Raw genomic sequence first — 27,700 nt, 5'->3', positions numbered from 1 at the left:
GTCTCCCGGTTTTCCTTCTTAGCCTGTAAGTTCCACCAAAAGCTCTTCATCATAATATCAACACACAGACTCCACGGACAGCTGGGTAGTAGCTATTCGAGATATGTGTTGGCTAAACATCAAACAGCAGACTCCCACCTGGGAGGTGAGATTTCTAGCATGACGTCACCATTGTCCCTCAGTGGTCTAAACAGCTGCTTCAGAGCCCTGGAAGAGGTACCGGGCTCCAGTGGGAATCAAGACCCATGGCTGGCAAGTGGAAGTAGTGATCTTTTGTTGCTAAGCTGCTTATCTAGAAACCAAGGCTTCAAGCACATCGAAGCACCCGAGGGACTAACTGAAAACACTAATACACTATGGAATGTGACTGCCCAATTTCATGACCATTTATTTTGTGTAACTAGAGTGTTTGTGTACATATAGTCTAACGCTCTCATCAGTGTTATAAGGAGACCGTTTCTGCCATCTCTATTTTATTGGTAGGGATAACAAGATTCAGAAATGCTAATGGGTTTTCACCAGGTCATCCAACTAGTACATGGCAGCACTAGAATTTAACTGCAGAGTAACTTCAGAATGTGTGTTCCACCCACAAGTGAATCCTATCGCTGTTTGAACAAAGAATTCTAAAGTAGCTGAGGAGTAATGAGCACCATGGACGTGAAGAGGAACAACTTTTCCTATGGAGACTGTGGGACAGATTACAACCAGAAGGGACGACTCCAGCCCAATTAAGATTAAACAACACGGCAGCTCCATAGTTACACATTTATCATAATTTGATGGTGCAGTGCCTGCATCTGAGATAAATTATAAGTGGTGGGAAGAAAAAAGAAAGGTGTTTACAATTTGTATTAAGAAAGGAACAAATCGGTCTTCACTTTGGCAGGGATTTCTTAGAGTTCGATTTACACAAGACTTCTTAAAGGGTTTAAAATATATAAACACAAAAATCAGTGATTAATCATACCTGCTTCCAAATCTCCATCACTGTCCTGGGTAAGCTGACCAGTAAACAACGGAGGAAAGAGTATAGTAGTCAGTGTTGTTTAGGTGCCCTTCTCCAGGGACTGGTCTCTCCTAAAAACGAGTCCGAACCACGTGACAACAAGTCTCATCATTCTTGCCTCCAAGGAACATTCTGGATGAACTTCCTCCAAGACAGATATATTAGGTTTTTTATGTAGTGAATGGTACTGTCAACATTCTTTGCCAGCACCATAATTCAAATGAAATTATTCTCTGCTCTTCTTTATTCGATGTCCAACCTTCACCTTCATATGAGGTGTGGCAGTTATATAATCGTTTGTCAATTTGAGGATTAAGAGTGTAGGGGTGGAGTCTAGAGGCCTCTGTGTGGGCATGGCCCACTCCTGAGAATTCTGGGAAATCCAGTATTCCTTCTTGGAGGCAGGAGATACTATCTCTCTCTCTCTCTCTCTCTCTCTCTGCGGACTCCCTGCAAGATGTCCCTGAGGAGAAGCCACATGGCCCTACCCTGATGCAGCCTTGGAAGCTGGAGAAGCTGCGTGGAGACTCCTGCCATCTCTGAGATGCTTACACCACCACTGGATCCAAAGATTTTCTACCCACTGGCCTGTGATCATCTTGCATTCAGCATCATTGCATATATTTCATGAATCTCAAGAGGACTTCAGATATTGGTATCCGACATATGGGCTAACATCGGACTTATGGACTTGGACTGGACTGTGTTGGGATGCTTTCTTTTCTTTTTTATCATTTTATTTATCTTATCACAATCCATGCATACAACCATTGTATCAAGCACATATGTACATTTGTTGCCATCATCATTCTCAAAACATTTGCCTTCTACTTGAGCCCTAAATATCGGCTGCTCATTTTCTCCCTCCCTTCCCAGTATTCCCTCCCTCATGAAAACTTCATAATTCATAAATTATTATTTTGCCATATGTTACACTATCTGATGTCTCACCCGCCCTCTTCTCTGTTGTCCATTCCCCAGAGAGGAGGCTATGCGTAGATTCTTATAATTGGTTCCCCCTTTCTACCCCAAATTCCCTCTACGCTCCAGGCATCACCACTCTCACCACTGGTCCTGAAGGAGTCATCTGTCTTGGATTCCCTGTGTTTCCAGTTGCTATCTGGATCAATTTATATCCTATGGTCTAGCCAGATTTGTAAGGTAGAATTGGGATCACGATAGTGGGGGAGGGTGGGAGGGGGAGGAAGCATTTAAGAACTAGAGGAAAGTTATATGCTTCATTGTTGCTACCCTGCACCCTGACTGGATCATCCTCTCCCCACAACCCTTCAGTAAGGGAGTGTCCAGTTGCATACCGATGGGCTTTGGAGCTTTCTTAATGTATAATTACCCTTTATATAAAATTCTGTCTTATACACACATGAGAGTCCATGGATTTATTTCTCTAGTCTACCCTAGACTAACACATGAGGCAATTAAAAATGCCATGGATGGGTTAGGTGTGTCTTAGATCTCAACGTAACATCCTTGCTCTTGAAAATTTTAAAGAGATCTTTTGTAGCACATTTACCCAATAAAGTACATCTTTGGTCTTTTGAGTGCAGTTTCCACGAACATTGATTATGGATCCAAGCAAGATGAAATCATTAACGACTTCAATCTTTTCTTATTTACCATACGCCACCTTTGGGTCCAACTGTAAGGCTTTTGGCTTTCTTTGCCTTAAATTGTGTTCCTGCGATCTCTGGTCTTCATCATCAGGTACTTCAAGTTCTCCCCACTTTCAGCAAACAAGGTTGTGTCATCTGCAAATAAGTGTTCCTCTTCATGCCATTCAGATTCTTTATTATTTTCTCAACATACAGATTCAACAAGCATAACGAGGAAACACAACCCTGACATATACCTTTCTTGGTTTTAGACCATGCAATATTCCCTTGTTCTCTATGCACAATTGTCTCTTGATTTATGCACAATTTCCACATGTGCACGATTAAGTATCTTTTTAAGAATACCATTAGTTTGTCATGGTCCACCCAGTGAAATGCCTTTACATAGTCAGGAAAACACAAGTAAACATGCTTGGTATTCTTCTAAGAGCTATTTGTAGTCAGCCATGATAGTCATTGTTGTACATCTACTTCTGAATTTCGGGCAGCTGCTTGTCAATGTACTACAGCAACTATTGTTGGATGGTCTTCAGTAAAATTTTGTTTGCATGTGATATTAATGATACTGTTGGATAATTTCCACAATCTTGAGTTGGGTCACCTTTCTTTAGAATGGGCAAAAAATATGGATCTCTTCCAGTCAGCTATTTGGTTGGGTCATTATCTTCCAAATTTCTTGGCAAAGGGAGTGACTGCTTACAGTGTTCCATCATCATGTTGAAACATTTCAATTGGTAGTCTGTCGAGTCCTTGAGTCATGTTTTTCGTGAATGACTAAGTGAAGCTTGGACGTCTTCCTTTAGCCCTACCAGCTCTTCATCGTTGCTGCCTTGTTAAGTGGTTGAACGTCTACTAGGTCTTTGGGTTCAGTGCTCTGTGTAGTCCTTTCACTCTCTGTTGATGCTTCCTGTATAATTCAATATTTTTCATACTGAATCTTTTAATATTGCAACTCAAGCCTTGATTTTTTTTCTTTAGTTCTTTCAGCTTAAGATATGCTGAATATTTTTTCCCTTTACATTTTTCTAACTCCAGGTCTTTGCACATTTCATTGTAATATTTTACTTTATTTTTGATGTCTCAGGTGAAAATTTCTGTTCAGCGCTTTAACTTCATCCTTTCTTCCACTTATAATATCTACTCTATGATTAACACAAATTTCAGAATCTCCTCTGATATTTAGTTGGATCTTTTCTTCCTTTGCATTCTGTCAAATGACCTTTTGCTTTCTTTGTGCATAATGTTCTTGATGTCATCCCACAGCTCATTAGGTCTTCTGTCATCAGTGTTCAGTTACTCAGATCTGTTCTTCAGGTGCTCTTGAAATTTAGGTGAGATATATTCAAAATAATTTTTCTCTCTTATGGGCCTGTTTCAGCTTTATTTAACTTCAATCTATTCTAAGCTTTCATATCAGCCATGAATGTTCAGTTGTCCTTTGGGCTGTGGATATCGACATTCTCCATCTTCTCACACATGTAGTCCATTTGGTTTCTGTGTATTCCATCTGGAGAAGTCATCATTTGTACTGTCATCATTTGTGTTGTTTAAAAATAACATTTATGATGAAGTCACTGGTCTTACAGAACTCTATCATATTTTCAGCTTCATTTTTATCAATAAGGATATATTTTCCAACTACTGCCTCTTCCTCTATGTTTCCAAATTTGCATTCCAATTGCCAATAGTTGTCAGGGAATTTAGATTGCACATTTGATCAATTTCTGACTGATGAATGTCATAGGATTCCTTCCAATTTTTTCATTGCTAGTTTTAGTGGTTGGTGCGTAAATTTGAATAATAGTTGTATTGCCTAGATTTCCTTGTGTGGACACACACACACACACACACACACACAGGCACTCTGGTGGCATTGTGAGCACACATCGGGCTGTTAACTGCAATGGAAGGTCCTAACTCTGGCTCTATTTTAATTCATGATTGTGTGGGTCTGGTATCTGTGGCTTTTAAATTTTCATCTTTTACCCATGAATCTCACTTGTAAGATTTCCCTGAATGGACATTCCATGGGGTTACTTCTGCAGCATCACAATCCAGTTAGAAATGTGTAGAACCTGCCAAGGAACTTGTATATTTACCATATGAAAACATCTCGCACTCCATTTACATCTGGAAAAAGTGGCCTGCTTGCCATGCACACTAAGAAATACCACCGCAGGAAACACCAGCGGTCTCATGTCTGCACAACATGCAGGTCAGCTCCCCGTGCACACCCTTTACACCTGCTTGCAATCCTAGGCCTGGAGTCTGGGATTACTTCCTTGTGTGACTGTGGCCTTGTCCTGAAGATTTTCTGATTACCGTCACCTATTTCTTATTGCATGACAGTTCTCTGTCCTGTTGTGGAAGTGGTTCTATTTAAAAGTGATGATGTTGTAAGCAGAGTAAAATGATTTAAAATTCAGTCAATCGAATCAACTACACAAGGGTGTGTGTCAGAGTGCTCGCCTCTCACCGCATTTATTCAATCTGCATGTTGAACAAACAATCAGGGAAGCTGGATTATGTAAAGAAGAACTAGGCATCGCATTTGGAGGAAGACTTACTAAGAACCTTTGCTTAAAAACAGAACCTCTGATAAGCAGATGGCACCGTCATGCTTGCTGAAAGTAAGGAGGACTTGGAGCACTTGCTGATAAAGATGAAAGATTGCAGCCTTCACATGGATTACACATTTGTTCTAATTTTTGTTTCTGCTTTCTTCTCAATTCAGCTGTTTCTTTCACTTTGTTGTCATTGTTAGTTGTTTGTTTGTATATGTTTTTCTGGATAGGAAATCCCAGATAGTAAATCTACAGAGCTAATAATTGGATTAATCATTCCTTGGGGGTTTGGCAGGGGAGTTGGGAGAAAGGAGGAAGACTATAACAATGCATGCACGAATGAAGAAAATGCTTTAAAACTGATCGTGGTGATGATTGTACAACTCATCTTCATGTGACTGAACTATTGAATTGGATGACATGTGAATTGTATGCCAATGAAATGTTGGGTATTAAATAAGAACAAAAGGTAAAAACAAGAAAGGAAATACAATCCTCACAATTGGGGCATGGAGGAACATCATTATAAATGTGGAAAAGGGATTTCATTTTGCTTGGATTCATGACCAATACTTTTGGAAGCCACAATAGAGTTCGAGGGAGACAAAGCAATCGGAAAACCTGCTGCACAAGATTGAAGTGTTGAAAAGCAAGGATTTTACTTTAAGGTCTATGGTTTTGCCTAACTCAAACCAGGTATTTTCAGTTGCCTCATATGCATTTGAAAGTTGGACGTTGAATAAGGAAAACTGAAGAAGGATCACTGCATTTGAATTATGATGCTGACAAAGAAAATTTAAAATACCCTGGACTGCCAAAAGAACAAACACACAGGTCTTGGAAGAAGTACAGCAGAATGCTCTTTGAGGAAGGGATTGCAAGCCTTGGTCTCATGTACTAGGGACATGTTATCAGTAGAGGCCAGTCCCTGGAAAAGGCCATCGTTTTTGGGAAAGTAGAGGGACAGTGAAAAAGAGGGACCCTGAGCAGGATGGGTTGGAACAGTGACTGCAGCAAGGGGCTCTTTCATAGGAGCATCTTGGAGCATGGCAACCCCGTGGCCTTACAGTTGAACCAGACTCAATGCCACCTAACAACAAAAACAGTGTAGATAATAAGCCTTCAATAGCATTTGATTGCCCATACTCAAGTTAAATGGATATTTTTATAATCATTGATATGTTTTTGGTGTTCTCACACAACAGAGTGAGAACTTCCAGGCTTCCTTAACAGCCAACCATGAGGACCTGTTCACTCTGCCATCCAGAATGTAGTCCTTGCCATTCAGCCTGCCTTAAGGAGTGTTCTTCCTTGCCTTTACTACTAGCTCGTATTAACTAGACTGTATTCCCCATCCAGGTTTTAGCAGCATTACCTACCTTCTCAGTGTTCCTTCCACTCCCAGTAGGCTGGGTCAGGTGACCCTTATTAGACTGTCATTGTCCACATCTTATAATGTAATCATTGCTATTTCTGTCTCCATTATTATATGTGGATATAGCAATTATATGTTTCTGTCCCCTTAGAATCTTACATAAATCCTAATATTTGTGAATTTATAGTGAGAAAGCTTATATTGAGTGAACAGAATTGTAAATTTCAATTACAAAAATGTTAAAAGTATTCCATCTATATATTCCTCCAAAAACTTACTCTGTATTTTCTTTATCCAGTTCAGAATTTAAATTTCTATTCCCATTCACTAATCCCATGACGAGACAATCATAAAAGCACTTTGGTATTTATGGCACTCTATAATTAATTTGTAGAGACCTGTCTTTAATACAATTTATCAATGTACCACATTAAAAAATCACTTTACTGGGGGCTCTTACAGCCCTTATAACATTCCATACATCAACTGTATCAAGCATGTTTATACATATGTTGCCATCATCATTTCTAAAACATTTTCTACTTGAGCGCTTGGTATAAGCCTCTCTTTTCACCCTGTCCCTTACCACCCTACCACCCTTTTGAATCCTTGATCAATTATATATTATTATTATTGAATATATTTTTGTCTGTCTTTTTTTAATATTATTTCACATCTTTTTTTAAGAGGAGGCAGCAAAGTACGTTTATTTAGCAGTAAAGTACAGATATACGGGGGACAGACCCCCCTACCTCACCCCCAGTGAGTCTACACTACCAGAAGGGCTGTGAGACACAGCCCCCTTTTAAAAAAAATTTTTATTAGGGGCTCATACAACTCTTATCACAACCCATACATATACATACATCAATTGTGTAAAGCACATCCGTACATTCATTGCCCTCATCATTTTCAAAGCATATGCTCTCCGATTAAGCCCTTTGCATCAGGTCCTCTTTTTTTCCCCTCCCTCATGAGCCCTTGATAATTTATAAATTATTATTTTGTCATATCTTGTCCTATCCGGCGTCTTCCTTTACCCCCTTCTCTGTTGTCAGTCCCCCAGGGAGGAGGTCACATGTAGATCCTTGTAATCGGTTCCCCTTTTCCAACCCACTCACCCTCAACTCTCCCAGTATCGCCCCTCACACCCCTGGTCCTGAAGGTATCATCCACCCTGGATTCCCTGTGCCTCCAGCTCCCATGTGCACCAGTGTACAACCTCTGCTCTATCCAGACTTGCAAGGTAGAATTCGGATCATGGTAGTTGGGGGGGGAAGAAGCATCCAGGATCTGGGGGAAAGCTATATTCTTTATCGGTGCTACATGGCACCCTGACTGACTCATTTCCTCCCCTAGACCCCTCTGTGAGGGGATCTCCAGTGGCTGACAAATGGGCTTTGGGTCTCCACTCTGTACTTCCCCCTTCATTCAGTATGGTAAGATTTTTTTGTTGTTGTTGATGCCTTATACCTGATCCCTTTGGCAACTTGTGAGCGCACAGGCTGGTGTGCTTCTTCCATGTGGGCTTTGTTGCTTCTGAGCTAGATGGCCGCTTGTTCACCTTCAAGCCTTTAAGATCTCAGACACTATCTCTTTTGATATACGGGCACCATCAGCTTTCTTCGCCACATTTGCTTATGTACCCGTTTGTCCTCGGCGATCGTATCATGGAGGTGTGCAGCCAATGATATTTCACATCTTACACTGTCCATTGTTTCCCTTCATCCACATTTCTGTTATTCATCCACTTTGGTGGTGGTGGTGGAAGTAGTGGTGGTGGTAGTGGTGATGGTGGTGGTAGGAGTGATGGTGGTGGTGGTGGTGGTTGGAATGATGGTGGTGGTGGTGAACTGTAGATCCAATTTTACGAGGGGTTTCCCCTTTCTCACCCTTCCTCCTCCCTGACCATCCTCGCTGACCATCTGCATGATATTGCTACTCCCATTTCTGTTCTTGAGGGGTTTATCTTTCCTGAATTCCATGTGTCAAGAGCTCTTATCTGTACCAATGTGTGTTCTCTGGTCTAGCCAGATTTGAAAGGTAGAGATCATGGTAGTAGGGGAGAGGAAGTATTCAGGAACTAGAAGAATGATTGGTGCTATAAGACACCTTGGTTGAATCATCCCTTCCTTATAACCCTTCTGTGGTAATGTTCAATTGTCTATAGATGGGCTTTGGGTCTCCACTCCAAACTCCCTCCTTTGTTTTGGATCTTTTGATATCTGATACCAGGTCTCATTGATACTTCATGATTAAACAGAATGCAATTCTTTAAATAACTCCCAAAATATTGACAACCTTTCCTATACAGAGTTCATACTTCCTCTCACAGAATGGAACAGTTGTTGGCAAGCATTCAAGAATCTTTTCTCTCCAGAGTTGCCCCGAATGTAGGTGATATACACAGTTTAAATCCCACTGTAGGATAAGGTACTGCTTTGCCTATGGGAATGTATGACTAAGCCACCCTGGGTTACAAAGGATAGGGATGAACTTGGGGTTCAAATTCAGCTACCTCTCCTTTTTAACCCTCACTTACAAAGATTTGGAGTTTCTAGGAGGGCAAATTGTTAAGCAGCACCTGATCATTAGTTCAAATCCACTTAGAGGCACCTTAAAAGTGAGGCTCCTCAGTATGCTTATAAAATTTCTGGGTCTTGAAAGTCTTATGGAGCACTTGTCTACTTACTCTGCAACACAGGGGATCTGCATGGGTTCGAATCAACTCCACTCCAAGTGGTGATTTACTTTTGTAGACTTTTTTTTGTTGTTGAGAAATTTCACTTTTTTTGCAGGACCTCACATAATAAAAAGTCTGTTAGATGTGCTGGCCCAAGCCCTTCGTGTTACAGGTATGGATCTAGACTTATAATACTAAGTGGGTTGGCAAGCCATGTGGAAAGAAAAAGAAAAGAAAAATCCCCACCCCCTGACCCAATCCAGCACTCCACTCTTCTTGTTAGGCCGGTAATACTCCTGAAAAGTTCAGAGGTTGCAATATTGTGTTTATAGAAACCAGAATTCTAAGTGGAACAAGTCTTCCTTCTTTGTTTACATCTCTTTAAACATTTTTTGTCCTTTCTCTCTTCCTCCCTGGACCACTATTCATACTGCCCTATCAAACTAAACTAAACTCAAGTCTGTGGAGATGATTACAAATAATAGTGCCTTTATTTAACAGGGGAGAGCTATCTCATAGGGTTTCCAAAACAAACAAACAAACAAGCAAAATGATACATTGCCATCGAGTTGATTCTAATTCATCATGACCCTATTGTGTGTCTATGGGTGTCTAGGACTACACATGTTTGAGGGAGTTAAAGACCTTGTCTTTCTCCCACTGAGTGACTGGTTGTTTCAAGGTAATGACCTTGCTTTAGCCCAACACTACCACATCTTTCAACCACAGAGCAGCCATGGCACTCAAACTGCTGCCCTATCATTTAATAGCCAAGTGCTTTAACCACTGTAACTAGCAGGGCTCAATAGCATCTTCAACTCAATAAAACTCACTGCCGCCATTGGTCGAGTTGGTGCTGACTCACAATGACCCTGTAGGGTGGGTAGAACTGCTCTGTGAGTGTCTGAGACTGTCACTCTTTGTAGAACTAGAAAGGCTCGTCTTTCTTCCACAGAGAGGCTGGTAGTTTCAAACTGATGCCTCTATCATTATTAGCCCAATGTGTAAGTACTAGACAACCAGGCTAAGCAAGCTATACATTGAAAATCTCCATTTCCCCAACCCTAAAGGCCACTACCATCATTTATTCCCAACTAATAGCAACAATATAGGGTTAGGAAAGCAGATAGCCTCAAATTTCTCCCAAGAACACCTGGTAGGTTTGAACCACTGACCTTGTTGCTAGCTTCCCAATTATTACAAAACAACATCTCTACTACAGCTTATATCTAATCCTAATTGATTTATGTGTAGGAAAAATGTTTGTCCTTTAAAAATGGTTATCATATAATTCAACTTACATTTGCTTGTATTTGTATAGCTACTGTAATCACAATAATGGTAAAAATTATACAGCAGTATGTAACTACACATGACCAAAGCAAAAAAAATCATCCTCAAATGAAATGTCAATTAAATTCCATCATCTCAGAGCCTATGGTATCTTCAGGACAGCATCAGCAAAATTGCCACCTTTACTCCTACATTCAACCTACTTTTAGCCATTCTGGGGTAAGATATGAAACATAAATTCAATGAGTTCCATACAAGAGCATAGAGCTAGACATGAATAGCTTCTCATTACTTCTATCCTTTATAACTTGGTGCTTACATCATTTTGGAGAATTTGAAAATGATCAAATATAGTAAACCAATTAAAAAATGTATACCTAATACATAGAAAAATCTGTTGTAAAATTAAAATTGATGATAAAAATTCTACATTATATAGGAAAAATAGTACATATACATGAATATTTGCATAAAATATACCAGGGAAATCTATAATATAATAAAATGGGAATATCTAGATTATAGGTTAGAGATGATTAATATTTCCTTTTATATTTTTTTCACTCCAATTTTCTGTAAATAATATTGGCTATCTTATAAGAAAAATGAAACCCAACTGTCAGTACAAAGCTTCCAATTAATGTCCTGGCTTTTACCCCTTTAATAAAAACACTAAATTCATTTAGGACTCTGACACCTGGGGATGGCTATACTTAGATCTAAGGCTAAAAATCCATTTGAATCTAAAGTAACCTGTTAAAAGTGTCTGTAATTCTTGTAACTCTCCACTTTATTCTGAGAACATTATTTATTAAACAATTTCAGAGATAAATCTAAATTTACTTAATTAAAAAATGTGCTTGCTGCTTAAAAAGCCTAATTCAAAAGATATCTCAGAACAGATATTACTCAACATAAACTTTAGAATTACAGGTGTCCTCTCTGTAGGTGTACAGGAGGGGTCTCTCATGATTATCGATATAGCTAATTTAATGATTACTTTGTCAATTAAAATGAAAATAACAACCAAAAATCCAGATAATTTTAGAAATGCATATAATTTATTATCAATCAGATGCATACTAATAACATTTTCCAACCATTACCTAAATGTCAATAAATCACCAAATTTTGACTGAAGCTTTCTGAATTTTTAAAAAATAAAAACTGTTTATATCTCCTCTTTTTATCACAGTTCAGAATCCTCTTGACTTTCTAATTTCCAATTGTCTTTTGTCTCAATGAAACATTTTACTGAAAATTTAAACCAGACTCACCAGTTTTCTCTGACATATGAATTCAGAAGGCTCTTAGTTACAGTTTTTTTTTAAGCTTAAGAAAGTCCAGAAATTCTCATATTTTGTTTCCTTTTGAGAGGCATCTTAGGAGAAATGTCAGGTGATGTATTTCTGATAAAATCCCCTACAAGCCCCGTTCAGGAGCACAGTTCAGTAGAGATTCACATGGAGTCACCGTGAGCTGGAGTCAACTTCACAATCGCTGTGTGTATGTGTTTTCTTTCTACATATAGTAATAAAATTATCCACCCCATATTTTTGTTGTGAGGATTAAGAGATAAACGATTCTATTCTATACAGCTATTCTATAAACATATAACCCACAGCCACGGTCAATTCTGACTTTTAATGACCCTAGATAGAGTATCTGAGGCTTTAAGAGTCTTTATTGGCGCACATAACCTCAACTTTCTCTCTAGCTGGTAGGCTTTAATTGAGAACCTTATAGAGAGATCACATTGATTTCAGGAAAAGCAAATGACTCGAAGAAGCTGAGAACAATGAAACTTCTAAAGAAACGAGACGGGATGAATATTAACCATTGAGCAATCTCAACATGAGTCAGAATCAACTCCATGGCAATGAGTCTGGTTTTTGTAGTTTTTAATCCTAACATGATTGATTGAATTCTGCCTTCTGCCTTTTACAAGTTCAACTGGTATTCTGTTACAAGATGGTCTCTGAGCCTCAAAAGACATGTCTGGGTGTAGGGTAATTTTAGGATTAAAATTTTAGATAGCCATTGTTCTGGTTCTATTATTAAAGGACTGGTTCTATTATAAAAGGTTCTATTATTAGCGCATTAGCAGGTTTCTATCTCCTTTGTCTAATTTGTAGCCAAGGTATTTCTTCCATTTGGTGTGTGTGTGTGTGTGTGTGTGTGTGTGTGTGTACTAAGTGTGGAAAAGGGCAATTTTCATGAGAATTACTTGGATACTTCCTGCCAAAGCTTATTTATTGAATTAGAATCCCCCTTTCTGAAACCAGTTGGTGGGGAACCTGCATTTTTACCAAGGACCCATGGATTCAAGTGTTTGTGACATTTGTAAGCAACCAACCAAGATCTACCCAGAAACTTGTTTCTAGACTAGGTTGTTCACCCCTATAAATTCACGAAAACTTTAAATTAAAAAAAAAGAGTAACACAATTTCTAATTATGTTATAGATCTACTGAGAAACAATTAGTGTACATCCATTATGGAAAAATGAATTATGGAATTGCAATACAATGTCATCTAATTAAAGATAAGTGCTAGCATTTTTTTGGCAGGAACATCATGGTACAATTTATTCAGATGTGAAGATTGTCTTCCTCTTGTCTGGTAGTGGTCTGCTTGTTGCTCTCTCATTAAGAATATAGGTTGCTTTCTCTTTCTCTGCATATTCCTAGGTACTGAAATAATTCCATAAACAGGATTGCCTGTTGAATGACTCAATGTCAATTAATAGGCCCTTAATTATCTGCTTCATTAGATGTGACTAGAAAATCTCTGGGGACCCGTGTTTAAAAAACAATTAAAAATGTGTATGTACTAAGTATGCTGGTGTAAGAAGGCATGCTCACAAAGCTTTATTTCAGAGTAAACTACTAAAAGTATTCTTTTTCAAACCTTAGGATAATTTAATAATTGACTTGTATTCTGTCCTTCGGCACATTGGCAAGAAGGAGCAACAGAATGCCTTGCGCCAGAGAGAAGAAGGCAAAATCAGAAAGGATGACAATGGAATTGATAGATAGGGCGGAAGGGTTAACCTCCTGTTAAGCAAAATGTTGGAAATGTAACATAGCCTTGAATTTAATCTATTGAGATTTAGTTTATTAAAATGTAACAGCCCCTGTTTCTGTACTAAAAATGTCTTCCGCTGGAGTAATGAAGAGATCAGTTGATCAGATGACAACGGCCTGGGGAAGTGTAGACTATTTTCCTGTGCACCTTGCTTCCTTTATCCCATTGTTTGAGAGACCCCTGTCCATTTTCAAAACCTGTTCTTTCCCATGAACCTGCCACATAATTTAAGGCTGTATTAGAACTTAAATTCTGAGCACCCTGGTTTGCAAATGGCATGGATGGCAGGGTCAGAGTAAAATTCATTTTCTGAGTCGCCACATGGACTAAGCCTACATTGAGTGGTTTCTGATCATTAACCAAGGGTGCAGTTACATTTGTCCACAGACAGAATGCGTTGGGAAGTGGCTCGCCGCTACCCCTCTCCAGCCACCCCAGGAAGGGGTAGTGTCTTTCTTAGAGGTTTGCCTACGTTGGTCCTTGATAGAGATCACCTTACCTAGGATGCTACAGAGTGTAGAATCATCTTGAGTCAGGCCCTATCATCTTCTCCTTGACTGTCTTGGTTGAAAGGTCCTGGACCAATCTCATAAGCCCTTCTATCCATCAATGTGCATGTCCCAATCAAAGTCTTGTTCTCACTTCTCTAATCCCTCCTGTCATTTTGATGTATCGATCTGCCACCAATCATGCTTTTGTGAGTTTCCTATGCCCACCCAGGTCACTTTAAAAGCTTGGTATCTCAACAAATCCTTACCAAATCTCAACAAAACCTTCTGTTTGTAATCTCCTTATCTGAAAGGTGTGTCTGTGTCTTTGTGCTGTCTTTATCTCTGTGGAGATCTAGTAAATTTTCTCTTTATATTTGGTCCATTCCATGTTCAGCTCCATGGCGTTTTGCAGCTGTTCCTTCTCATCTTGCGCTGTGCTGCATCAGCACAGGATTTAATCCATTCATGTCTCCAGGCTCAACTCTACTTTGAGAAAGCAGCTCATTCAGGGTCACACTTGCTCTCAGATCCCAAGGGCCTATCCTGTGGTAGCATCTGTGACAATGTTCTGCTTCCATTCATGAAGCCTTCATCCTCTGACAACGTCTCCATGCGATGCATCAGGCTTCCCGTGGCTGCTTCTTCGGAATGGGCTGCTGAGTCGTCTTCATCATCTCCTCTCAGTCTGGAGGTTCCACCGAAGCCTTTCCCTTTTGGAGACCCTGCTGCTTTTTGACATACCCAGGACAGCACCAAAGCAACACTCAAGCCACCGCAGTAAGAAAAACTGACAAAGAGCGGTGGTATTTGTCATTAGAGAGATGCAAATTAAAACAACAGTGAGATATCACCCTACCCCATCTTTCATAAAGAGTTTAAAACACAAAAGGCAATAAATGCTGGCTAGAACAAACTGGGGCATTGATACAGGGCAGGTGGGACTGTAAAATTAGGTGATCACTGAATGCTTGAATGGGGCTGCTTCAGCTCTTGGGAAACAACACGATCCGGCAATGCCTCGATTTGGACACTCCTATAGAAATAACCCTTGTAACACAAATTGATACGTTCATTTGCAGCACTGTGCAAACTAGCAAAATAGCATAAAATACCCACAAGATAGGATGAGTGGTACATACTTGGGTACACACACAGTGGTCTATTCTGAAAAGTTAAGAACAATAATGAATCTGTGAAACTTCTCGCTAAACGAAGCTAGATGAAATTATGCTGAGTAAAACAAGTCAAAAGGACAAATATTGTATGAGATCACTATTATAAGACATCAACAATAGCTTTTGATAATAAAAGAAATATTCTATGATAATTATCAAGGACCGAAGAGGAATGGAGAAAAAGAATTTTGGTGGATGAGTTGAATCAGCATGTTTATGAATTATTGAAGGTCAAACAATGACCTACTCTGTAGGTCATCACCTAATTCACAATGAAAGGCTTAAAAGTCAATAAATAAATTGATAAGGATTGGTGGTGACAGTTAATATTAAGTATTAATTAGGTTAGTGTATAATTCTCAAAGATTCAACAGATACTCTGTATTATCTCCCTTTTAAAAATCTAATGTAAGTAGCTAATCAGTTGGAAGGGTAATTTTGGCAAAATGAATATTTTGGCAAAGCACTCTCTCCTTTTTGAAAACAGCTTTATTGGCAAATAACACACAGATCATGCAATTCAATAGTTCAGTAATATCTAGAAGAGTTGCACAATCATCACAACAACCAACGTTAGAACATTTTCTTTGTTCTTGTACTCATTCTTATTATCTCCCCATTTCCTCCAAACTCCCCTGCCACACCCCCTAGAAGCCAGTAATAGATTAAGGTTTCTGTAGATATACCTATTCTGAATTTCATATACAGAAACACATACAAAATAAAATTAAATGGACAATAACAAAGAAAAGCAGAGAAAATCCTCAATCAAAAACAAAGTATCTTGTTTATTGCTTCTGAGCTAGAAAAAAGCGGCCATCTAGCTCAGAAGCAACAAAGCCCACATGGAAGAACACACCAGCCTTGTGAGCAAGTGGTCCCAAAGGGATCAGTTACCAGGCATCAAAGAACAAAAAATCATATCATTGACTGCACACCTCCATGATAGGATCGCTGAAGACAAATGGGTGCATAAGCAAATGTGGTGAAGAAAGCTGATGGTGCCTGTCTATCAAAAGAGATAGTGTCTGGGGTCTTAGAGGCTTGAAGGTGAATACGCGGCCATCTAGCTCAGAAGCAAAAAAGCCCACATGAAAGAAGCACACCGGCCAGTGTGATCACGAGGTGCCAAGGGACCAGGTATAATGCATCATGCAAAAAAAAAAGAAAAATATATGTGTGTATGTATATATATATGTGTGTGTATGTATGTGTATATATGTGTATATGTATATATATATATATACCATATTGAATGAAGGGGGAAGTGCAGGGTGGAGACCCAAGGCCCAAGTGTCGGCCAATGGAGATCCCCTTATAGAGGGGTTTAGGAGAGGAGATGGGTTAATTAGGGTGCGAGGGAGTACCGATGAAGAACACAGCTTTCCCCCAGATCCTGGATGCTTCCTCCCCCCAACTACCATGATCTGAATTCTACCTTGCAGGGCTGGATAGGGCAGAGGCTGTACACTGGTACATATGAGGGCTGGAGGCACAGGGAATCCAGGGTGGATGATACCTTCAGGACCAAGGGTGTGAGGGGCAATGCTGGGAGAGTGGAGGGTGAGTGGGTTGGAAAGGGGGAACTGATTACAAGGATCCACATGGGACCTCTTCCCTGGGAGAGGGACGGCAGAGAAGGGGGGGAAGGGAGACTCCGGATAGGGCAAGATATGACAAAATAAAGATGTATTAATTTACAAGGGCACATGAGGGAGGGGGGGCGGGGAGGGAGGGGAAAAAAAAGAGGACCTGATGCAAAGGGCTTAAGTGGAGAGCAAATGCTTTGAGAATGATTGGGGCAGGGAATGTATGGATGTGTTTTATACAATTGGTGTATGTATATGTATGGATTGTGGTAAGAGTTGTATGAGTCCCTAATAAAATGTAAAAAAAGAAAAGAGGAGAAAAAAAGAAAATGATTAGGGCAAAGAATGTACAGATGTGCTTTATACAATTGATGTATGTATATGTATGGACTGTGATAAGAGTTGTATGAGCCCCTATAAATTATTTAAAAAACCAAAGTATCAAATATTAAAAATTATATCAACTTGAAAATGAGTCAAAAGCGAGGTAAAATAAGGGGTTAAATTTGAGCCTAACTTCATCTGCCATCATCTACTTTCCAATGTACTCTGCACAGTAGTGAGTCTGTTAACCTCCTTGTTCTATGGTCAGAGAGATTTCACCTGAGGCTTAATTCACACGGCTCTCCTCGTCCCCTTTTTAAATAGAAATACTTTAAAATGGGTCAAAGAGGAGATCAAGTAAGATATTACATTTTAACTTAACTATACCTACCAGAATCGACTTTACAAGGTTCTCTGTCTGATTACAATGCTATCCACAACCCTTGCCTCTGCTCAGAGGGCATGCAGTGGAGGCTTAATCTATGTGTGGCCCTGAAATGGACTGTGATCCACAGCTTTCTGAAAACCAGGTGTTCACAATATAAACTCGGATACCATTCCCTCCTTTGGATTTGGATTCTATTATGTACAATTCTTGGATCACACAGGCTGGTGTGCTTCTTCATATAGACTTTGCTGATGCCTCACTTAGATAGCTGCTTGTTTGAAGCTAAGCCTTTAGCCGCAGATGCTATTCTTTCTGATAGCTGGGAATCACCTCGTTTCTTCACCTCACTTTTCTATAGTACTCACACCTTCAGTGATCTCTTCATGAGGGTGGGCATCAATTCGGGCCACGGCTTAAGAATGAATTGTTCTTAGATTAGTCTAGCATGAAGTGGGAAAGTTCTCTTTTCTTGATTTGGTATTCATGTCATCAACCCCTGACCTCCAATTCTTGAGATATGAAACGCTTTCCACTTGCCACGTGACCTGCAGATTTTAGATGGACCAGTTCCTGAAAGCCTGTCAGCGAGCGCTCTGCCACCTGACCTGCAGATTTGAGGTGGGGCAGCCTCTGCACTCAAGAGGAGGATTTGGTCTCTACCCTGATCCATAGACTAGTTTTCCAAATTTAGGAGTCATTTCACTGAAATAAAACATCCTTCACACTTGTTAATATGCTTTCCTGGTTTCGCTTCTCTGGATGTTGGGCGTCTACTGCACAGTGAGTTTAGAAAGTTGCCCAATACCCACGAGGGCACTGACTTTTCACACTATTGTTTTCATAACACTAGTGCGATGGACTGAGACTTCAGTTTATGGGGTCCCGGTGCACATTGTGCACAAAACGCTGCCTTGTCCTGCATCAGCCTCATGATTGGTTTCTGGTCCATCCGCTGTGATCTTTAGAGTTTTTATTGGCTAATTTTCAGAAGTAGATAATCTGATAATCTTTACTCCTACTTCATTCATCTTAGCCTGGAAGTTTTGCTGACACGTGCTAAGCAGCACAGGCGCAAACAAGTCTTTACTGATAATTGAGCACAAGAGGTGCATCAGCCAGAATTACACTGAGGGTCCTGTATGAAGGAAACACTGATGTTCAAAGTGTCACCTAGATGGATGGTCAGTGCCAGCTACCAATCGAAGCTTTGCTACATGGAGTCAGGGCTTTCCAGTGATATGCATTTTATTTTTTCTCTAGTTCTTTACTTTTAAGAGAGAAAATATTTTTAAGAAATCTCAGGAAAACATCTGATAATAAATTCTTACTTCAGAGAACCCTTATGAAAACCTTTAAAAGATTTTTTTTCACATGAAAATAACCAAGTAGGTGATGTTCTAAATCATATTCTTCCTCCAGAAGTTAATCTGTTAAATGTTTATTCAAACAGGCCTTCCTTCCCCGATGGGACTCCTTTTCCTGTATAGCATCAAGTGGCTACATTAGAGGTCAGCAGAATTCCGTATCCTTACCGGTGATGTTGCAGTACACTTGAAGAGGGCCCAGGGGTCCACTGCCGTCCACGTCAATGAGGAAAACACCCGCTGTGCTCCCTTGGTGCCTGTACATTTCGCAGGACTGCTTGTAGAGAGCTGAAAGACACCATGGAAACAACAAGGACACTTTATTTCACATCGTCTCTCAGAGGAGAAAGAATTCCTACTTTTCTTTATGTTCCAAGTTGAATAAATATCATTTTCTCTCATCCTATAGCTTCAACTCAGGAGCCATAGTGGCACAATGATTTATGCTAAGTCTGCTGATAATTGAGAGGTTTGTGGTTTGCACCCACCAGCCTCTTCAGGGGAAAAACGATTATCCTCCTTAAAGATTAAAAAACCAACCAAAAATCTAAACTTACCACCATTCAGTTATTTCAAATGTATAGGGACCCTATGGATCAGAGTAGAACTGCCCCATTGGTTATCCGAAGCTGTGAATATTTATGGAAGCAGACAGCCTCATCTTTTTTCCAGGGAGTGATTGGTGGATTCAAACTTCTGACCTTGTGGCTAGCAGCCCGATGGATAACTCACTATGATACCAGCGCTCCCATAAAAATTGAAGCCTAGAGGATTCTATCCTATAGGGTGGAAAATGATTGGATGGTGCACAACAATAACATCGTTTCAACTTTCCCCCAAGCCTCAGCAAACTAGTGATCTAATACAGGATTGAGTAGCACCCTAAGTAATATATTCTTATAAATTCATCTCCAAAAAAATCTCCTTTTACCACTTTCCATATTGATAAGTCAAAAATATTGCTAAAAATCATAGAAACCTTTTTAAAAACATAAAAACATCAAAATGTGAAGCTACTAATTCTTAGCATATCCTCCAGGCAGCCCTGTACACTTTCGCACGTGGCCATTCCATCCTAAGCCTTCTCTGAAGAACTGTGTGCTCTTCCATTTACACCAAGTCACAGCAGCACTTTTGTCATTCGCTAGGGGCTCAAATCGTTTTCCTTGGAAATGTTCTTAGGGTCAGGGAACAAAAAGACGTGTGAATCTTTTGGGGGGTAAGATCAGGGCTGTCGCGCAGACGGCATAAAGTTTCCCAGAGACACTGTGGTAGGACAGCCTCTTTGTCACTCTAAAATAATGAGCTGCTGCATTGTGGTGATGAGGGAAATATTCCTCAGTGCACGTTTCCGGGCATTTTCGTCAATAACGCAATTTTCATTTTTCTTAAAATTTGTACCCGTTAAGATAAATGTACCAAGATTTCCCACTTTGGAATCCTTAAGAAGTCGCTATAACCTGAGCTGACCTTTTTGCCTTGGATGTAACTGGCCTTGAAAGTTTCCTGAGTAGTCATTGTTTTGATGGATTCCCAAAGAGACTGACAAGTGCATTATTGATAGAGCTTATATACCATCATCTACTGATCACAAAGACATGGTTGAACATGTTTTGTTTGAATTTAATGCATGCAAGTATGACTGGGAACTCTGGTAGCTATACATTTGGACTTACTTTCATATATGGCCCCCTCTCATGTCCACACAGAATCCTCAGTTGGAATATGGAATATTCTGTCTCACATCTGGTTATAAAATCAGTAAGGTTGACTGAAATGCCTTATTTGTTGCATCATCAGCGTCTGGAAAAATGCTTCATTCATAGTGGGGGGGTTCAATAAATATTTTAGTAGTTAATAAATAGTTATAAGCAAAACCATGCCTATATATTAGTTAATTAAAAGGAGATGGGGGGAGTGGGGAGGGAGGGGGAAAAAAGAGGACCTGATGCAAATGGCTTAAGAGGAGAGCAAATGTTTTGAGAATGATTGGGGCAGGGAATGTGCGGATGTGCTTTATACAATTGATGTATGTATAGGTATGGATTGTGGTAAGAGTTGTATGAGTCCCTAATAAAATGTAAAAAAAGAAAAGAAGAGAAAAAAAAGAGAAAATGATTAGGGCAAAGAATGTACAGATGTGCTTTATACAATTGATATATGTATGTGTATGGATTGTGATAAGAGTTGTATGAGCCCCTAATAAAATGTTTTTTAAAAAAAGAGATTGTATCATTTCTACCAGTGTATACTCAAGAGCTCAGAGCAGGTCAAGTGCCCATCTGAGTTTAGTTTGTTTTGATGCAAACGGCATTTACTGAGTTCCTCAGAGGAGGTAGCTTTAAAAAGTCCATAGAAAAATGAAGTTAAAAGATAATGAAAAAATCCACAAGCTTTTTGAAGCTCTCATATCTCTCAGCAGATGGTGCTTTCCCTAGAGACAGGGATCCTGGAGGAGGCTGCCTCTCATCAGTGGAGCCTCACAAAGCTCCAAGGTTTATTGGCAGTCGCAAAAGTCTTTTACCTGCTCACACAGAGCAGACATACGGGTTTGAAGAAAGGGAACTTAGGTCAATGTACAGCTTGGCACAGTATATAGATTTCATTAAGCCAATCTGAAGTGATTTGACGGTATATAAAGGACTACTCTCTCCTGCATCCAGTGCCATCACACCTAGTGTAGTAGGTCAGAACAATAGGTTAATCATCATTTTACACACCCACACCCCCGCCAACTTACAATAGATACGTGGTTCTCAACAGCTTTCATGACATAGTGCCAAAGTCTTACTTTAGCTTCATGATCACATGCCTAATGCCCCTTCTCCAAAACTGAGCACTGCAGTTTGTTGTGATCCGGTATAAGGTGAAGCTTTGGGATGATGTGCTATAAAGCAATGGATACCGAATACACATTTGAGGCACAAACTTTTTCATCTGGCTATGAGTAAAACCTTAAAAAAATAAAGGAGCAAACAGGGCTAGTTAGTTGATGCTAATCCATAGTGACCCTTTAAGACAGAGTAGAACTGCCGCTGTGGGTTTGTGAGACTGCAACTCTTTATAGGAAGGAGTAGAAAGCCTCATTTTTATACCAACGAGTCACTGGTGGTTTCAAACTGCTGACTTTGTGGTTGCTTGTGGTTAATTAGGAGCCCAAAGCATAACCCTTTATGCCACCAGAGCCCCATGAGTACACTCATCGAGTTGTAGACATAATTCAATGAAATAATAAATGTTAACTATTTTATTATCATTATGCCAGTCCGCCTCTTCTTTAGTTTTACTTGATTTTTTTCTTTTCACTTTTTCCCCTTTCTTCTTTTTACTTTTTATTGTGAACCAGAAACTTCATGTGAAAACAAATACATATGAACAGTAGTCCTGTATCCTTTCTGTGCAGACACAACTTCTGAAACTCTTGATTCTCTTTTCTGATATTAACCATCGTATCCTTCCATACATGTCGGCATTGTTAGTTTTCCTATAGGCCATGGCAGAACTGCCTCTGGGGGTTTTGAGACTATAATTCTTTACTACAAAAGGAAACACAGGAAGAAAGGAAAAAGAAAGAAAAACTAAAATAAATTAATACCTTGAGCCAAAGAGAAAGTGATAGAAAGGGACAAGGATGGCAATCAGTCACTGGTATTTTATCAAGAGATCTAATGAAGCTTTATTTTAGGTAAATCTGGTGTACAAGACTGCTTCAAAATGTTCAAACGCGAAGATGTCACACTGATGACAAGGGTGTGCATGACCTAAGCCATGGTATTTTCAATGACCTCATATGCATGTGGAAGTTAAACAATGAATACAGAAGATGGAGGAAAAATTGATACACTTAAACTATGGTGCTCCCATGGAATACTGAGAGTCTCTGAGAGAAATGGGCAACACGGTTGATTGCTTAGCAAAGCTTGGAGACTCAAGTTGTTCTAGAACAGTGATTCTTAACCTTCCTAATGCCGTGACCCTTTAACACAGTTCCTTAATAACGTTAAAGTTATTTTTGTTGCTACTTCAGAACTGTAATTGTGCTACTGTTATGAATCGGGATACCCCTGTGAAATGGTCGTGCGACCCCCCAAATGGGTTGTGACCCACAGGTTGAGAACTGCTGTACTAGAAGCACCTCAGAAGAAAGGTGATCTACTTTCAAAATATTAGTTATTGAAAACTCTAGGAAGCATCAAACTCCAAAACTCAATGCCACTGAGTCTGTTCCAATTCCTAGCTGTCTTCTAGAAAAGGCTGTTGTTGTTGAGGTTAGGTGCCATCAACTAAGGTAGACTTGACCCAGACCATGGTATTTTCATTTGCCTCATATGCATGTATAAGTGGGAAATTGAATAAGGAAGACTGAAAGAAACATCAGTCCACTCAAATTCTGGTGGTGGTTCAGAATATTGAAAGTATCAAGGACTGTCAAAGAACCAACAACACCATTCTATGTTGCACAGCCAGACTGCTTGTTAGAGGCAAGGACAGTGTGATTTGCCTCATAAGTTTTGGACATTTTCTCAGGAGGAACCAGTCCCTGGAGAAGGACATCATGCTTGGTATAGTGGAAATGCAATGAAAAAGAGGAAGGCCTTCTACAAGATGCACTGGCATGGTGGCTGCAACAATGGCTTCAACCATTAGGAAACTTGTGAGGAGGATGGCTTAGGATGGCGGAATTGCATGTACTCATTTACCCAACATCCTACATCCTATTTCTAGTGATGTGTGCTAAGAAATACTGGCACACACACACACACATACACATACACACTATATATATATTAGACTTTACAAATTTTAATTTTAGGTTTTCTTTTCTTATTATTATTTTATTTTATTGGGAGCGCTTATAGCTCTTATCACAATCCATGCATATATCCATTTTGTCAAGCACATTTTTACATATGTTCTCATCATCTTTTTCAAAACATTTTCTTTCTACTTGAGCCCCTGGCGTATAGCTCCAAGGTTACCACCACAAGAAAGGAAGAATCCCAAACATCCATCTATGGAGGTCTAGTTGAGTAGACTATGGTACTCCCACAGAGTGGTGTATACAGTTCAGCATTGAAGAGGTTTGAAGCATGTCTTCGTGTATCATTGCAAAGTGATCCCCAAGATATATGGGTCCATCAAAGATCAAAATGAAAAAGCAAGTATAATTTGCTAATATATATCTAAGAAGATGGGATAATAGACCAAACTTCTTTGACCAGACATTATTTTGTTGAATTTCCTTTGGAATCCATAGATGTTTTATATAATGGTAAGGGTATCATTGTATTTTCAGGGTCAGGAGAGACCAATGAAAGGTTACCACCTTTAAGAAAAGCTTTAGAAGCTGATGTAGTGTTCACTCTATGGATGTAGCAGGAATTCTTCAGAACATCAATGGATTTGAGCACAGGCAAAAGCTCAGGACAGAGATCTGCACATATGGGTATTCATGGCATTCACAATTAAGCTCCAGCCCCACTTCCTGTATCCTTCACCAAGATGATTATTTTTTCTGTCCATACACTTCATATACATCTTTGTCTCTATCCTATGTTTCATTCTCTATAGTAATCCTGCATTGAACTTTTGTTCATACTGCTAGAACACAAGTTCCTACTCTGAAGGGACATTTTTCTCAATCTAAAAGGTAGATACAGAGTGAAAATTAGCTGAATGTTCCTATTATTCCTAAAGGTTCAATCGAGCAAACTGAAAGGTTGCCATAGCATTTTCTATGTTTTCCACAATACCAGACACCGCTCAAACCACATTATTTTGTAATCATTTTATTGGGGACTCATACACCTCTTATCACAATCCATACATAAATCCATTGTGTCAAGCACATGTGTACATATGTTGCCATCATCATTTTAAAAACATTTTTTCTACCTGAGCCCTTGGTATCAGCACCTCATTTTTCCCTACCATCCTCATATCCTTTGATAATTTATAAATTATTGTTTTTCATGCCTTACACTGACTGATGTCTCCCTTTGCCCACTTTTCTATTGTCCACCCCCCTGGGAGGGGCTTATATGTAGATCATTGTAATCAGTTCCCCCTTTCTTCCCCATTCTTCCCCTTCCCCTCCTGTTATCACTACTCTCAATATGTGTCCTGAGGGGCTTATCTGACCTGAATTCCCTGTGTTTCCAGCTCTCAACTATACCCATGTACATGCTGTGGTCTAGCTGGGTTTGTAAGGTAGAATTGGGATCAAGATAGTGTGTGTGGCGGGGGGGTGGGGTGGTGGGGGGAATAAAGAACTAGATGAAAGTTGTATATTTCATCAGTGCTGTACTATACTCTGAAAGGCTCATTTCTTCCTTGTGACCCTTCTGTAAGGTCCAATTGTCTACAGATGGGCTTTGGGTCTCCCCTCTGCACTCCTCCTCCTTCACATTGACATGATTTCTTGTTCTGGGTCTTTGATGACTGTTACCTGATCCCATTGACACCTCATGATCACAGAGGCTGGTGTGAAGCCACATTCTTACCAAGTGAATATAACAGTCCACTACAGCAAATGTTAGGCTTGGTAGAGTGGACTTTGTCTCCTAGTAACTTTATGTGACAGAGTAGAACTGTCCCTAGGGTTTCCTTGCTTGAAATCTGTATCTCTGTGTATGTGTGTGCGTATGTGTGTATGCTAACTCATTTACTACTCCTAGTAGCAGTAGAAGTATTTATTCTTTTTATTGGTTTGTTTACAACTCAGAGGTTTAAATATATTAAGGAGAGTTGTGCATGCATCACCAGATTTAAATTTAGAACATCATCTTCATATTTATATCCATTATTATCTTCCTATTCTTCCCAACCTCCCTGTTATAACCTTAAGAAAGTATTCATCTAATGGTTGTCTCTACAGATTTATCTATCCCATGTTTCATATGAAGAAACAACAACAACGATATAACACAGAAAGACCCCCCAATCCAAAATATAGCAGAACATAAAAACTACTTCAATTTAAAAACAGGTCAAAAGGGAAAACAAATTCTGAGATGTTAAATTTTAACCTAACTCTATCTGTAATAATCCACTTTCTAATGTACTCTGTCTGGGCACAAGACTGTTCACATCCTTGGGCAATGGACTTAAGGAATTCCATGGAGTCTTCATCCTTGTGCGAGCTCCATAAATGGACTGTGTGTCATTCAAAGCCTTCTGCAAATCGGGGGATTAGCTTTCAGCTCTAATACAACTCCCCTCTCTGGTCTTGGGTTTTATTGTTAATAATCCTTTGATCACACTCACTGGTATGCCTCTTCCATGAAGACTTAACAGACACCTCCCTTAGGTGGCTGCTTATTTTAAGACAAACCTTTAAGACCCAAAATGCTAGTCCTTTGGATAGCTGGACACCAGCTGGTTTATTTAGCATGTTGTGCTGTGCTGATGATAATCTTTATGGAAAGCAGTCACCAGGTCTTTATCCCTTGGAGCTACTGGGTTCTAACTGCCCATCTTTGAGTTAAGCTTAACCATTGCCCCCCAGGGCTTCTCATCTGCCACCCTCACATTCTCTGCTGTAGAGAAGAGAACATAAAGGACAGACAAAACCTTCACAGCCGCAGAATGCATTAAAAACAGCCAGTAGCAAACACCTCACCCTATATTTGAAGGTCTAGTATGCGCAAATGTATTGGCTCTGTTCAATAAAAATGACAATTATGGCTCTATTAAGATACTTTAGAGTAGATTTTAATATTAATGTGAACAGATGTACAGCATAGCTGGACAAAGCCATGGATCAGTGTTTTCATATTTGAAGAAAATTATTTGAATCTCGTTCTGGAAGCTAATTTACTGCCTGAGGTACAATTTGAAATGTCCTTGGGGTGCCCACTCTCATTAAAGATAATGATAGCATTCAGACAGGAACATAGATTTATTTGGGTCTCACCTTCTCAAGTACCAAGGTCAGCACTGTAGTTATTCTTCCCAGGCATTTATATTTGTATTATACAATTACAGAAATTGAAAGGAAACTTAATAGTATATGTATTATAAAATGGTCTAGTCCCTACTCTTCCCTTGCCCCTTCTGTCCCATTAGGCTAATATTTACCACACCACTGCATATTTGGGTGTAGAGCCACAAACAGAGCATCCAGACATAAAGTCGCATACATTCTAGTGATTAAATAATGGCTTGTGTAACATGTTGCACTTAATTACTTAAGTTTATCAAACGCTTTGAATAGTAGATTTTCAGGCACATTCTTTGTCTTGAATCAATGAAGAAAAAATTGTTAAATATAACTATGGCATTACCGAAACTAGTTTAAAAATGTGGCAATGGATTGTATTGGACAATAGATCTTTTAATGTCTAAGTCTGCCATCGGCATGAGCTGAGACATAACTTCTGTAACATTCTCACTGTTTACAATGTGTTTAGTGAAGATAGAGAAAATAATTTGGTTGCCAGGGTTAAGTATTAGGATGTGGAAGGAATTAGCCAAAAACATAAAGTAATAACATTTGAGATTTTTATAATAAAACTTTTGAATCTTAATGATAGTGATGATTACATGAATAAATTCCTGTGATAAAATATTACAGAATTATACATTTTAAAAACAACTGCGTGTGAAACTAGTGAAATCGAAATATGCTTTATGGATTATAACAATGGTACATTTTTTGTTCAGGTATAAGTAAAGTGTACATCCTCCCATCCCCCCAGTACATTGTTTGTAATATACTGTGAATTAT

The 27,700-nt window shown here is 39.4% G+C and overlaps 1 protein-coding gene across 2 annotated transcripts in view; it reads right to left on the bottom strand.

Moving 5' to 3' along the window:
• The window catches only part of CNTNAP5 (contactin associated protein family member 5), a 1,091,618-nt gene that overhangs the window by 317,782 nt on the left and 746,136 nt on the right, over positions 1-27,700 (bottom strand). For both annotated transcript variants that reach the window (XM_075529285.1, XM_075529286.1), the window contains exon 12: positions 19,141-19,260. In XM_075529285.1, coding sequence (XP_075385400.1) covers positions 19,141-19,260 — 120 coding nt within the window. The remainder of the gene's footprint in view (positions 1-19,140; positions 19,261-27,700) is intronic.

Source organism: Tenrec ecaudatus, chromosome 13 (assembly GCF_050624435.1).
Source record: "Tenrec ecaudatus isolate mTenEca1 chromosome 13, mTenEca1.hap1, whole genome shotgun sequence".
NCBI lineage: Eukaryota > Metazoa > Chordata > Mammalia > Afrosoricida > Tenrecidae > Tenrec > Tenrec ecaudatus.
Note: the sequence above shows the minus strand (reverse complement) of the source record. Positions and strands in the feature narration are given on the sequence as shown.